The 12,196-nt window shown below is 37.1% G+C and overlaps 1 protein-coding gene across 2 annotated transcripts in view; it reads right to left on the bottom strand.

Moving 5' to 3' along the window:
- Positions 1–7,753: 7,753 nt before the first annotated feature.
- rab6ba (RAB6B, member RAS oncogene family a) overlaps positions 7,754–12,196 on the bottom strand; it is a 494,609-nt gene continuing 490,166 nt past the window's right edge. For both annotated transcript variants that reach the window (XM_051923573.1, XM_028794772.2), the window contains exon 8: positions 7,754–11,194. In XM_051923573.1, the coding sequence (XP_051779533.1) occupies positions 11,130–11,194 (65 nt within the window). In that variant the 3' untranslated portion in view covers positions 7,754–11,129. The remainder of the gene's footprint in view (positions 11,195–12,196) is intronic.

Below are 12,196 nucleotides of genomic sequence, written 5' to 3'. Positions count from 1 at the left end.
GTAAAATTTGCTTGATAAATAGTAAAATAACATCAGATGCCTAACAGCTTCCAATGAGTGAGTCTACCTGTATAGTGAAGACAAATACAGCCAGTGGGTTCGAGTTACAGATTTTTTCAGTTCAGTACATGTTATATAAAGTGACACAAGGTAAGACTGAAACAGCTACAAACATAGGGAGTAAGAGTAGCTTTATTAAAACAAATAAGAGGCCAACTAGAAAATTCTTCAAACGAGCAAAATCAGTTCAAGGATGAAACGTAACAAGTATATTGCTCTTTTTAAAACAGTGTAGGAATTACACATCATCAGTTGGCCGAGTGTGCAAACAGAGTGGAACACTTCATCTTCTGAACAGAGCAATGTATTCACTTTGTCCTCAATATGACCAAGATTACAGTGGGCTGTTTTCCTAGTATATGTGACTGCCCATGTTTTACAGTAAGTGCACAATACAGTGTATACAGGCAACTGCAACTAGAGGGAAAAATGTAAAATTATTTACTAGTAGAGAAAGATTTACAAAACAAGTGTTTCATTTCAGTGATCAGTGCTGTTGATGTATGTGCCCCATTGCAAAAAGGGAATAAACAACTAATGTTTCAGGAACTACATTCGTAATAACATAAGTAAAAAATGGAGACTATTAAATCAATCAAGGTTTCTGTAGTAATAAAAGTAAGAAAATGCATTCAGTTTTATGGAAGCATTATTGTGCTGACAACTGAACATGTACAAAATATTATAATTTACATTGCAGGAATACAGGGAAAAATGAATGGCAGATAAATCAGAAGGGCAGGATGGGTTTCTCTGATATGCTGTGAGAGGGCATATATGTGTAAAGTTTTGTGGCCAGGTCAGCTACAAGAGATAGATTCTTCTTTATTGTAAATTCACTTTAGACATATTTGTGGTAAATCTGATAGGAAAAAGCTTTGTAGATCTTATGGCAAGCACCCTGTTTTTTATTTTATATATGCAAACCTTTTGGCTATATTATATTATATTATATTATATTATATTATATTATATTATATTATATTATATTATGTCCAAGGCTGCACCAGCCCCCTGAATTAGATTAAGTGTAGTTTAGAATGTACATATACAGTTTAATATTAGAACAATCTCAAACCTGCTTAATTCAATTGACTTTGCAGGGGACTGAAGCCATTTCTAGTAGCACTGATCACAAAACAGGATACAACCCTTGACAGGGTGCCTTTCCATTTTATTACCCACCTCACAAACAAACACACCCACAGGACCAAATTCGAACCGGCAACTAGCCTACTCTCTACATAGTCAGGGATATGGGATGAATACTGTAGTAGCCAGAGCAACCCCAGGTAGAAGAACAGACTCCACATGGACAATGACCTGGCATTGATATGAATCCACTATGCCACCGTGTAGCCCATATTGCATTCTGTTCTATCCTATTCTATTCTGTAGTCTGGCGCACTTTTGGGTAGGTTTTGTTTTCTCCATGTATTCATTTAATGTTGTCACTGGAAACAATTTCCTTTCACCATAAACATATTATACATAATGTTAAGATAAACTTCACCTCTAACTCAATCTGGTCTAGATGTACTCATTTAAATTTTTGTTTCCTTCTCTAACATCTTCACCTGAATTGAATTTCTGTGAAAATGCTGGAAATGAAAATGAGCGGTTAAGTACAATAATATAATACACTTGAGTAGCCACCTTTCCACTGTCCTTCCCATATAATCACCTCCTCTGTTAGTGACAACCATTTCAAGGATGTGTATGCAACTCTGAGAGATACTGAGCAAGACCAGAGGTTTTTTGAGTTTGGATTTGCCTTTGTGATTTTGTTAGAAAAAAAAATCCCCTGCTGGGTTTTCGTAGGTATTTGAAGAATAGTCTACAACCCAAAACCACTGGTCAATAGTGGTCCTATAATGGGGAATAGAAGAATCATGAAAGGGGCAAATCAATAAGTTGTCATCCAATTCTACTGGGACAGGACAGTCCTTGAAAGGTTTCAGGATAAAGAGCAAGCACAAGCGACTGTACATTCTATTAGAAGAGCAGCTGAACATGACAGTGGTGCCTAGAGAAGCACATCACATCTCATAACTCATCATACAGGATCATGGGTGGAGTACAGCAGTCACTGACGTACTGTGATCCAGTTCTCTTCCTGTTGTTGAAAAATAAGAATAAGTGGATACTATCTGCTAAAGAAGACAAACATGGCAAACTGGAGACTGGGAAAAATATAAACTGATATGATGAATTTTAATTTCTGCTGATTTGTGCTTATGGGAGGACCGTGTTAATGTAGTAATCCCAGGAGTTCATCAACAGTGTATGGTGGTGGACTTTATTTTACTAACATTCAATGGGTCTCTTGATACATCTGAATGACAAGGGATGTGTAAACATCTTTATTAATCAAGAGCTTCGATTCATGACAGCACAATACATGCTTGTCGTTTCAGCAGGGTAGTTACCCATCCTGCTGGAGCAGCCTAGGCCTTGAAAGGGTCTTTGACATGAGATTGAGTTATTTAGTATTGAAATGCACCAATAGCTAATTTGCAGCGTTGATAGAACATCTTTAATGTCAACAGCACTCCAACCTGCAATTTGAACAACTTGTTGAGTTAATTCCATGATTAATTTAGGCTGTCCTCAGGACATGTATGCCTAATGATGCAGACTCTCTGAATTTTATGATATACCACAGACAACATATTGGTGTGCTTAAAGGCAGAGACAGCACTAACTAAACTAAAAGAAAATAATTATTCTTGATTTTTATTTATTAATTATAATACACATTTGCACACATGAATAAATGTGCCATTTATCATTTGAAATGAATTTGGGGGATAACCTACCTACCTGACAACACTGCCATGTGTCACCCTGAAATGTGCACCAATGTGATTGGCATATCCCACAAATCAATTTTTAATGTTTCAAAACACACTCATTTTGACCAATGTCAACCTAAACTTTTAGACTTGGAAACATACCTCAAAAAACATTTATCTAAGCAGTGATGAAATTTAAAGAAATTCAGTTTATTTATGCTGCTACTACACAAATTAACCTTGTTAATGTGGCACCCAAGAAGTTCGTATCCGATCAGTATCTAAAGAGCAAAAGACAGATGTGGTGTTCGGCTTTGATTAATAAAACATTTAGAAAGTTTAACAAATTGTAAATTCACAAATCATAAAAATTTATTTCAGAAATTATATTCAGCAAGGATACAAACTATAGTTAAGAGTTAATAGTCAAGGCATATGCACATTTTAGAGGAACATTTTGTCTTAAAGTTGGCAAAATAGGTTTAGTGAGAATAAGTTTCAGATGCAAAAATGATAATGAATAAATGCTATATGAAATTATGTCTGTACAGCTAGCTCTCAGATTCGAGTGTTATTGAATTATAACGTTAGAATGATTTTGACAGAGCTTCTATAATAAATCTAAATAATTCTACTCAGTGAGGACCTCATATGTAGTAATTTAACAAAGACTGAAGAACAATGTACAGCAATAAACTGTATGCTCCGCTAAAAAGAATTGGATCCCACTGTACCATTTAAGAAATCCCCTATTAGTTCCAACTGTTGCAGTAACCTCCATTTTTGAGATCAGAGTTTTATACAATCCAATTATTTAATGTCTCTGAGGGGTATGCACTGCAAGTGGCACATAATCTTTGTCACATTGCTCATCATCTTAGTGCTTGAAAGACGGTGTATGTTACGGTCCACCACAGGCAGAAAATTTGAGCACTGTGTGATAGTTTCTGTTTGCCAATAATACAGAAGATGCAGACAGACAGAGCAGTAGTGCTTCTTGTTTAAGGCTTTCATTTAAGTTTTTCAAATTCTTTAAAAGTCTCTTGCTAATTTATCTCAACTAAAAGCAAGGCCATGTTATACACTGAGAATGTTATAGCTATTTCTGAAGGATGAATAGATCAGTTCTCCTATGCCTCTTTGGAAACAAGAGACCACCAATACAGTTCAGTAGTTAGTTTCTGGAAAATGTGTGACAGTGAAATGATGAGCTGTAAACTAGATTTTCATAAAGATTACAACACTTTATAAATATAATGTATATAAATATAAATATGTGTTTGCGTTGTGTATGTGTACCTGTGTGTGTATGTGCTCCTGCTTTCCTTCCACAAGAAGGAAACTGGCCCCATGAGAGTGTGAGTGTATCTGTGTGCATGAGTGGGTGCTGCGATACACTGGCACACAAACCAAGGTGGGACCCTGTCTTGTGCCGGTAGTTGTCTAGGCAGGCTTCAGCCCCCGTAACCATGAATACAAAGTCATGTCATGTCATTTTCTAATCTGCCTAATCTATAAGAGGGTCACAGAGGTTGTCGAAGCTTATACTAGGTAGCATAAGGCTCAAGGCAGGAACTAACCCAGGACAGGGCGCCAGTCCATCGCAGGGCAAACACACACACACACACACCAAACACACTCTAGGGTCAATTTAGCTTTGCCAGTTCACCTAACCTACATGTCTTTGGACACTGGGAGGAAACCAAGTACTCTGACATGAGGAGAACATGCAAACTCCACACAGTGAGAACTCGGGACCCAAACTCTGGTCTCCTTACTGTGAGGCAGCAGCACTACCACTGTGCCACCATATCGCTCCTGAATACAAAGTGAGGTTGTGAAATATTATGCTATGAAAAAAATAACATTTCAAGAGCTGTTTATTAACTCGGGTGCCACTGGGATCTGGATACAAGGTTTAATTTTCCATAGCATAGGAAACATAGAGATTCATATTCAGTTTATGACCATTAGATGCAACTCTTGTATAAACTGTGTACCACTACAGACACATTTGCATTTTGATTGTCAGGTGGAAAATGGGGAGGACCGCAAACAACTTACATTTCTGTAGAAATCACAACACCAAAAAGAGCAACTTCAGTCCTTTCATAATGATTTTACCACAAACTAGACAAAGAGAGAGATCTTAAAAGTGAAAAACACAAAAGAAAATTAACACCACTTTCCAGCAGTTTTCTTATCTACCTTCATATTATGAGCTGTTTCTTAATATGCATGCTTTGTACTTTTGATATGAATAGAGAAAGCACACAAAGTAGTTCCAGAAAAGGCATTAATAAACAAAGAGACCAATTTTGCTTACAGCGAGGCAGGATGGACAAATACTCAAAGACAAACTCCATATTTAAAGCAAAGAAAAAGGGGGAAATCAAAATCGCTGGGGACAGGACAATTTGGCTCTGCAGAACGATCACAGAAAGTTTGTTTTATGGTGTGAAATACAAACCAACTACCGAGAAGAGAAGAGCTTGACCGACCCTTCACTATTCCATGCAAACTTAGTGGAGCAGGAGCTGAAGTTTTTGTCTACCACAAAAGATAATTTCAGGCCCCTTTTGAAATTCTCCTATTGTATACTTGACACTGACATTGAGTATATACGGTTATTAAGATAGAAACAGATTCACAGCATTCCCCCATCCACCCTACCAAGTCACCAGTTTTTCCCCCTAAAAAGCACTACTGATCAACAGCTGAAACCTGTGAAATGAACTGATTCATGGGTACCTTTCATCAAATGATGAGGCTTCAGATTTGAAGTCAGCATTTACTATCATAATTCCACACCCCAACCTTGTAATGCTTACAAATATAAAAAACAGTCTACACTTTACGGATAATAAATTTAACTCATGAATTAAAAGAATTAAGCATTTAAAGGTACACAGAGATTAGGTACTTTCCTATAAATGTTATATATCTAAATTAAACACAAAGAACATTTTGGACCATTAACTTCCATTTACTGTACTCAGCTTCCAAATGACTATACCATGCTGCAGTAGCCATGAACCCTAACTTCTGCCTAACTCTCTATAATTCTTTTACATTATTTATCCCCTATCTCATTTTATGTCTGCTTGTCCTACCCAGTGACATGTTGAAGGTGGAAGTGCTCTCTAGCTACTCCTGGGCAACTCCTTCTAGCATTACCCAGACATGGTCCTGAATATCTTACCAGTGGACTGGGCCTGATAAAATTGCCTGTGGAAATTTCTCATAGAGTATCCTTTGAAGACATCCAAATATGGCAATTGAAAGTCCATAAATTTTCGCTTAACAAACAAAGCCCTGGCACAGTGGAACTTTCCTTTGTCTAGTTGCCTTACTGTATATTACTCTCATTCATCAACATATTTGCTTTAATATGTTTGAAGCTACACAGTATAATACACTGTTTAGCAACTTCAAAATCCAAAATGTGAAAAAGTAAGGGAAATAAGTATGCAATACAAATAGCTGAAACATTTTAGTACACCTTCAGCCACCCTGGAACAGCTTATGCCAAGGTACTAAAAAGAAGACTAGGCCTAGTCGTGCAACCTCAGATCCAGGAGAATCATTGTGGATTCTGTCCAGGCTGTGGAATGGTGGACCAGCTCTTTACCCTCATGAGGATTCTGGAGGGGGCATGGGAGTACACCCAGTTGGCCAACATGTGATTTGTGGACTTAGAGAATGTGTATGACTGTGTTCCTCAAAGGGTTCTTTGGGTTTACTGGGAGAGTAATAAGGACTATTCGATCCCTGTATAATCAAAGTGGGAGCTGAGTCTGCATACACAGAAAAACATTAGCATGACTTCCAGTGGGTGTGGGACTACTCCAGGGTTGTGCTTTGTCTCCTTTCCTGCATATGATTGGTGGCTTTAGAATCACATCACTGCTTTTTGCAGAGTATGTGGTCATGTTGCTTTCATCAGGCTGTGAACTCCAGCATGCATTAGAACGATTTGTGACCGAGTATGAAGCAGCAGGGATGAGGATCATCACCTTCAAATTTGAAGCCCTGGTCCTCCGTTCAATAAAGGTGGACTGTCCTCTTCAAATGGGAGGTGAGTTACTGCCTCAAGTGGAGGAGTTTAAGTACCTCAGGATCTTGTTTACGAGTGAGGGGAAAAGGGATGGAGAGATCAATATATGGATTGGGGCAGTGAGTGCAGTTGTTATACAGTATATTGATCTGTAGTGATGAAGAAGAACTGGAGTCAGAAAGTAAAGCTATCAATTTACCAGTTGATCTACATTCCTATCCTCACCTATGGTCATGAGCTTCGGGTAATGACTGAAAGAATGAAATCACGGGTACAAGTGGCCAAAGTGAGCTTTCTCCTCAGGGTGGCTGGCCTTTCCCTTAGAGAAAGGGTGAGAAACGCAGTTTTCAGGGAGAGGTTCAGAGTAGAGCTGCTGATCCTCCACAACATGAGGAACCAACTGAGGTGGTCCCGGCATCTGTTACAGATGCCTCCCTGTGGAGGTTGAAGTGGGAGGAGACCTGGGGAAAACCACGACTCACTGGGAGGACTGTATCTCCCAGATGTCTGAGAACACTTTGGAATCCCACAGTATGAGTTGGGAAGTGTGGCTGGAGAAAGGGGCATATTGGCCTCACTGCTAAGACTTTGGATAAGCAGTGGAAAATGAATGAATTTTAGTACAGCAGTGAAATTCCACAGGATCCCATCCAATTGGTTTAGCCCACATAAAAAGAAAACATAATACATATAAAGAGGAGTGCTTATGGAGGCAAAATGTGCCTTTTAACATTCTAGGACATTCCTGTGGATCTATTATGTAACATACCTGCAAGCCACCTAGAGAATTCTAGAAATAGTGACTTTGATAAATGAGGTTGTTATACCACCACAAAGAATATGCAATAGTAAAAGAGAGAATTCATAGGCCACAGTGAGATCCTACTTATCCATCATTTCTCTGATCACTAATGAAATCTCACATTCTTATCTACCATCATTTGAACCTCTGGTTGCAGACTACTTCGCAGAGCAATTCTGAGTGGAACTGGAGGAAAAGTTGGACGGAAGGCTGACCAAGCAGCACAGGTGACACAAAAGCATAAACTATTTCAAAGAAGTGGAACAGAAACAGGGCAATAGAAAGACAATGGTGTAGCTAAATATGTATTGAAAACCTAAAACTTAAATAAGCAGGGGATAAAATGAATTATAACGTGACAAAACATGGGTCTCTAGGAGAATTTGACAATCAAGCTTTGAAATCGAGACCGTAATACTTTAAGCACAAAACCCAGCTAATGGTAACATAGACCAAGGTGTAGGTTTTGGAGAAACACAAAGGAGAGCTGGCATCACATCTGGTCCTGCCTATACTGTACAAAATAAGAAAGAAAGACATTTTTGGGAAAAAAAAATAAAAACAAAGAACATTAACGTGGCAATGACAACTGAGTGAAACATGGAATAACGAACTTGATGAAACTCATGAGTATCGCATAAGCGCCATCACAACGTCCCACAGAACTGTGTGCGTAAAACTGTTTTCCTGTCATCTGTACCTTTGTTCAAAGGAAAATTCCAGAAACAAATCTGCAAGTTTCCTTTCAAGCTTAACATAAAACAATAAATAATTTAATAAATAAGCAAATACATATAAAATTAAGCTTTTGGCTTCAAAATCCATCTACGTTTGGACATTGCTTTTGATTATGAATGTATGCTAAGTAAAATTTTAACCAGGAATTCTGAACATGAGCTCTCCATTCCTGTTCTGTATGAACACAAACACCCTCTTTTGCCAGCTGTATTTTATTTTATACTGTACTGACCAGCTGTTATGTTAGGAAGAAAACAGTGTTAGTTGTGTCCATTCACAGTAACCAATTCTTTGTCAAGGAGACTGTGCCACAATTTTTTTTACAAACAGTATGTACCAAGAGTCATGTACATTGTGAATGTGGTTTACTAGCTTCAACATCATCTGTATATTTAGATAACAGTTACATAAAACCACTGACAGAAAAAGAGCTATTCAAATTACTTACCCAAATTCATTCTTTTATACAGGAATGTCACACCAGAAAAGCTACCTTATGATGCAATTATAGTATGTGCAGAAAAGTGACTTTTACATATTTAATTCCTGTACATTGGCAGACAAGGCCCACAATTAAAAAATGGCTTGCAGCATGCTTTGGCCATTCAATCTATAGCTGTTAATGTATTTATTTAGGTTTGTTTTTACTGCCAGACCCAATCTTTAATCATCTGATTTCAGTACACAAACACACCACACACAGACGCATCCCATGAAGGTACTGGACAATACTGTTCAGGTATGCACTCGAGGAGAGGGGTGAAGGTGTTATATATGCTGTCATTTGCTTCTAGATATATGATCTCAATTCTTGGCCAAGACGTGGCATGTACTGATTTGTAATTAAAGGTCACTGGACAGTGCCATGCTCATATAACAGGAATATGCCCCTTTCAGACACGTGCACCAATGTGAACTGCTAAGAATAATTTAGTAAATGTAATACAAGGGAGTTTTGGATTGATGGAGATGGTATGAAGAAAGAGGAGTTGCACTGAGATCTTTGTGGAAACCTTCATTGGTGGAGAGTATAAGATCAGGCTGTTCAGTCTCCAACTCTTGTGAGCCCCTCAAGGTGAATGCATAGGTAGAGTTGGGCTTTAGATGAGTGGTGAGGAAAATGAAAGCGAGCAACTAAAAACCTTGCCACCTCACAGCTGAGTGAGGTTATTCTTCCAAGTGACTTATCGGATTTCCCACATTTTGAAAGTTATTATAGTCAATTTTGTAATCGCTGCACTCCCTTTGATTGGCTCCTAAGGAGGAATGTTTTTCGCTTTGATATTTTTATAGAAATATACAATTGTTTGAATATGACATTACCATAGTAGAATACAAATTAAGGTCACAATTTTATTTTTATTATTACAAATATTTTTAATAGTGCAATAAAGGTTTGTTGCAATAAGTAAATGAATTATTTCATCATTAGAGAGAATTGCATGAAATGAAAGTTGAAATTTTACTTATGCTTTCTCTTCCAACACTGTGTTTTTATCACATATTTTATAGGTTAACCTTAAAAGTAATGAAGTAAATGTTATCTTTTGATACATTCCTTTCTTAATTCATTCTTTCTAAGTAGAGAGTATCACCTTTCTGTCTGTTAATAGAGGAATGGTTAAAAACGCACAATGTTTTTGAGATAGACAGAGTAGGTAGGAGTATTTTTGGCTGATGTTAACAAACTAAAAAAACTTAAAATAAAATGATACTGGAGAGGAGAATAATTCATGAGTACAATCCATCCTTAACAACACAGTCATAACTCAGCATTTTTGAATAAATAATATTATAGGGATGCAGGTATTGAGCTGAGGGTTTGGGTCAATTGGCAGTAAATGAAGAAATGGGTTGATTCATATTAATTATACATAATTGCATAAATCATAAATTTCTTAGTGTGTGTGAGGGTGGCCAGGAAAAAGTTTGGGATTGTGTGAGCCAATTATTAAGCTGATACGGTAAGAGACAACGCATAAACAATCACTTATATTGCTTGTAATGCATACATTTGCATATTTGTGTAAACAAGCTAACGATGATGACATCAGAATATCCAGAACCGCAATTTCATTGTCTGAGTTTGAATTGGTATACAGTATACTCTTAAAAATATTCATGTACGACAGGGTCCAAATATAGAGAGATATATTGAATAGACGTGTGTGAGTGCATGGTTCTGTATGTGTATGTGTATCTGTACATATATATATATATATATATAAATATATGACTATATGTATATATATATGTAAAGGGTGTGTGTGTGTGTCTGTGCTAATAAACACACACACCCACCATATACACATATACATGTACAGTATATACAGTAGTTAGCAAGCTGGAAGCAATTTTTTCTGCATCATTTTAGTGCTTTTCCTTAAGTATACAAAAATACAAAACAAAATTTATACCATTCTAGATATTCAAAAAGGTTGTATACACATATTTTGAGTTAACTTTTTTTTTTAATTTTCAAGTGTTTTTTTGGCAATTTTTAGTGAAGGATGTTATCTTACAACTGAAGATTTGAAATAACACTAGTTCCAAGCAATGGTCAATAGTCAGGCTGAAAGGCCAAATTTCCAGCCTGAGAACTCAACTGGAAGCTAACCAATAGGAAGCAACACAACAAGCATGTGGTTTAGATGGAGCTGTCCAATCCCGTTCTGTATTAACACGAACACCCTCCTTCACTGGCTTGAGGCTCCTGTGGTTTGTCCAACTTGATGTCGATCACTGATTGGAAGTTTATTAAGGATTTTTAACTACTGAGGATAAAACTTCTGAAAAAAAAAACAGAAAACTGAAATTAAGTTTAAACAGGAGCCCAATGGCTTGAGAAAATGTAAACAGATTACTGCATGTTCACAGCATAAATGTGAATAGTTATAACTCAGATTCAAACCTGGAAGTACAGTGTTTTAAGTAAATTGACACTGAGTAGTAAAAAACATTACATTTCATAAATTCATCTGTTTTCATACCCAGTTATTCAAGGACATGGGGAGGTTGCTGCCTATCACAACTTTGGGTGCAATGTTAGAACCAACCAATCAGTTCCTGATTGTAAAAGCAGTTCCTCTAAAACAAACAAAATTCATCATGAAAAGCAAAGGGACGCTGACTACAGCCTTTCCCGACTATGAAATAGTAATACATAGCAAATTGCTACATTATCTGTTCAAAGGCTTGCAAAGAATTCATTTTTGCATGACATCTAAGTAGAAAATTGGCATTACCTTTTTTCATTGCAAACATTCAGAATTTGCTGGACCACCAGTCTGTGCTATTATTATGCTGTAATAGTGTAACAGGAAGATGAACTAAACAGACAAGTTTCAATTCACAAACAGTTTTGTGAAACCAGTTCTAAAGTTTGTTTTGATGACAATTTTGCAATTATGAAATGAGAAATTCACTACAAGTGCTGCAATTCTGCATAGTTGTTTTCATGTGTGATACTATTTTGTGTATCTCATCACAATGATGATGTGAGCTTACATATGTCAAAGATGAGACAAGAGCCACAGAAAGATTTGGGGCAGCCATCCATATAATTTTTCCTGGCTTCAAATGGAAGAATTTTTAGTACAGATGTGTACAGGTTCAAGTCCAAAACAGATCTAACTGGTGAGGTGGAGATAATGGGTTTTTAAGGTATGGCAGAGGAAGTGAGGTAATTATGACCGGAACCAGAAGTGATGTCATCAGGCTCATGACCATAATGGGGCACCTTCT

This window comes from Erpetoichthys calabaricus, chromosome 2 (assembly GCF_900747795.2).
Source record: "Erpetoichthys calabaricus chromosome 2, fErpCal1.3, whole genome shotgun sequence".
Taxonomy (NCBI): Eukaryota; Metazoa; Chordata; class Cladistia; order Polypteriformes; family Polypteridae; genus Erpetoichthys; species Erpetoichthys calabaricus.
This window is presented reverse-complemented; position numbering and strand designations above follow the sequence as displayed.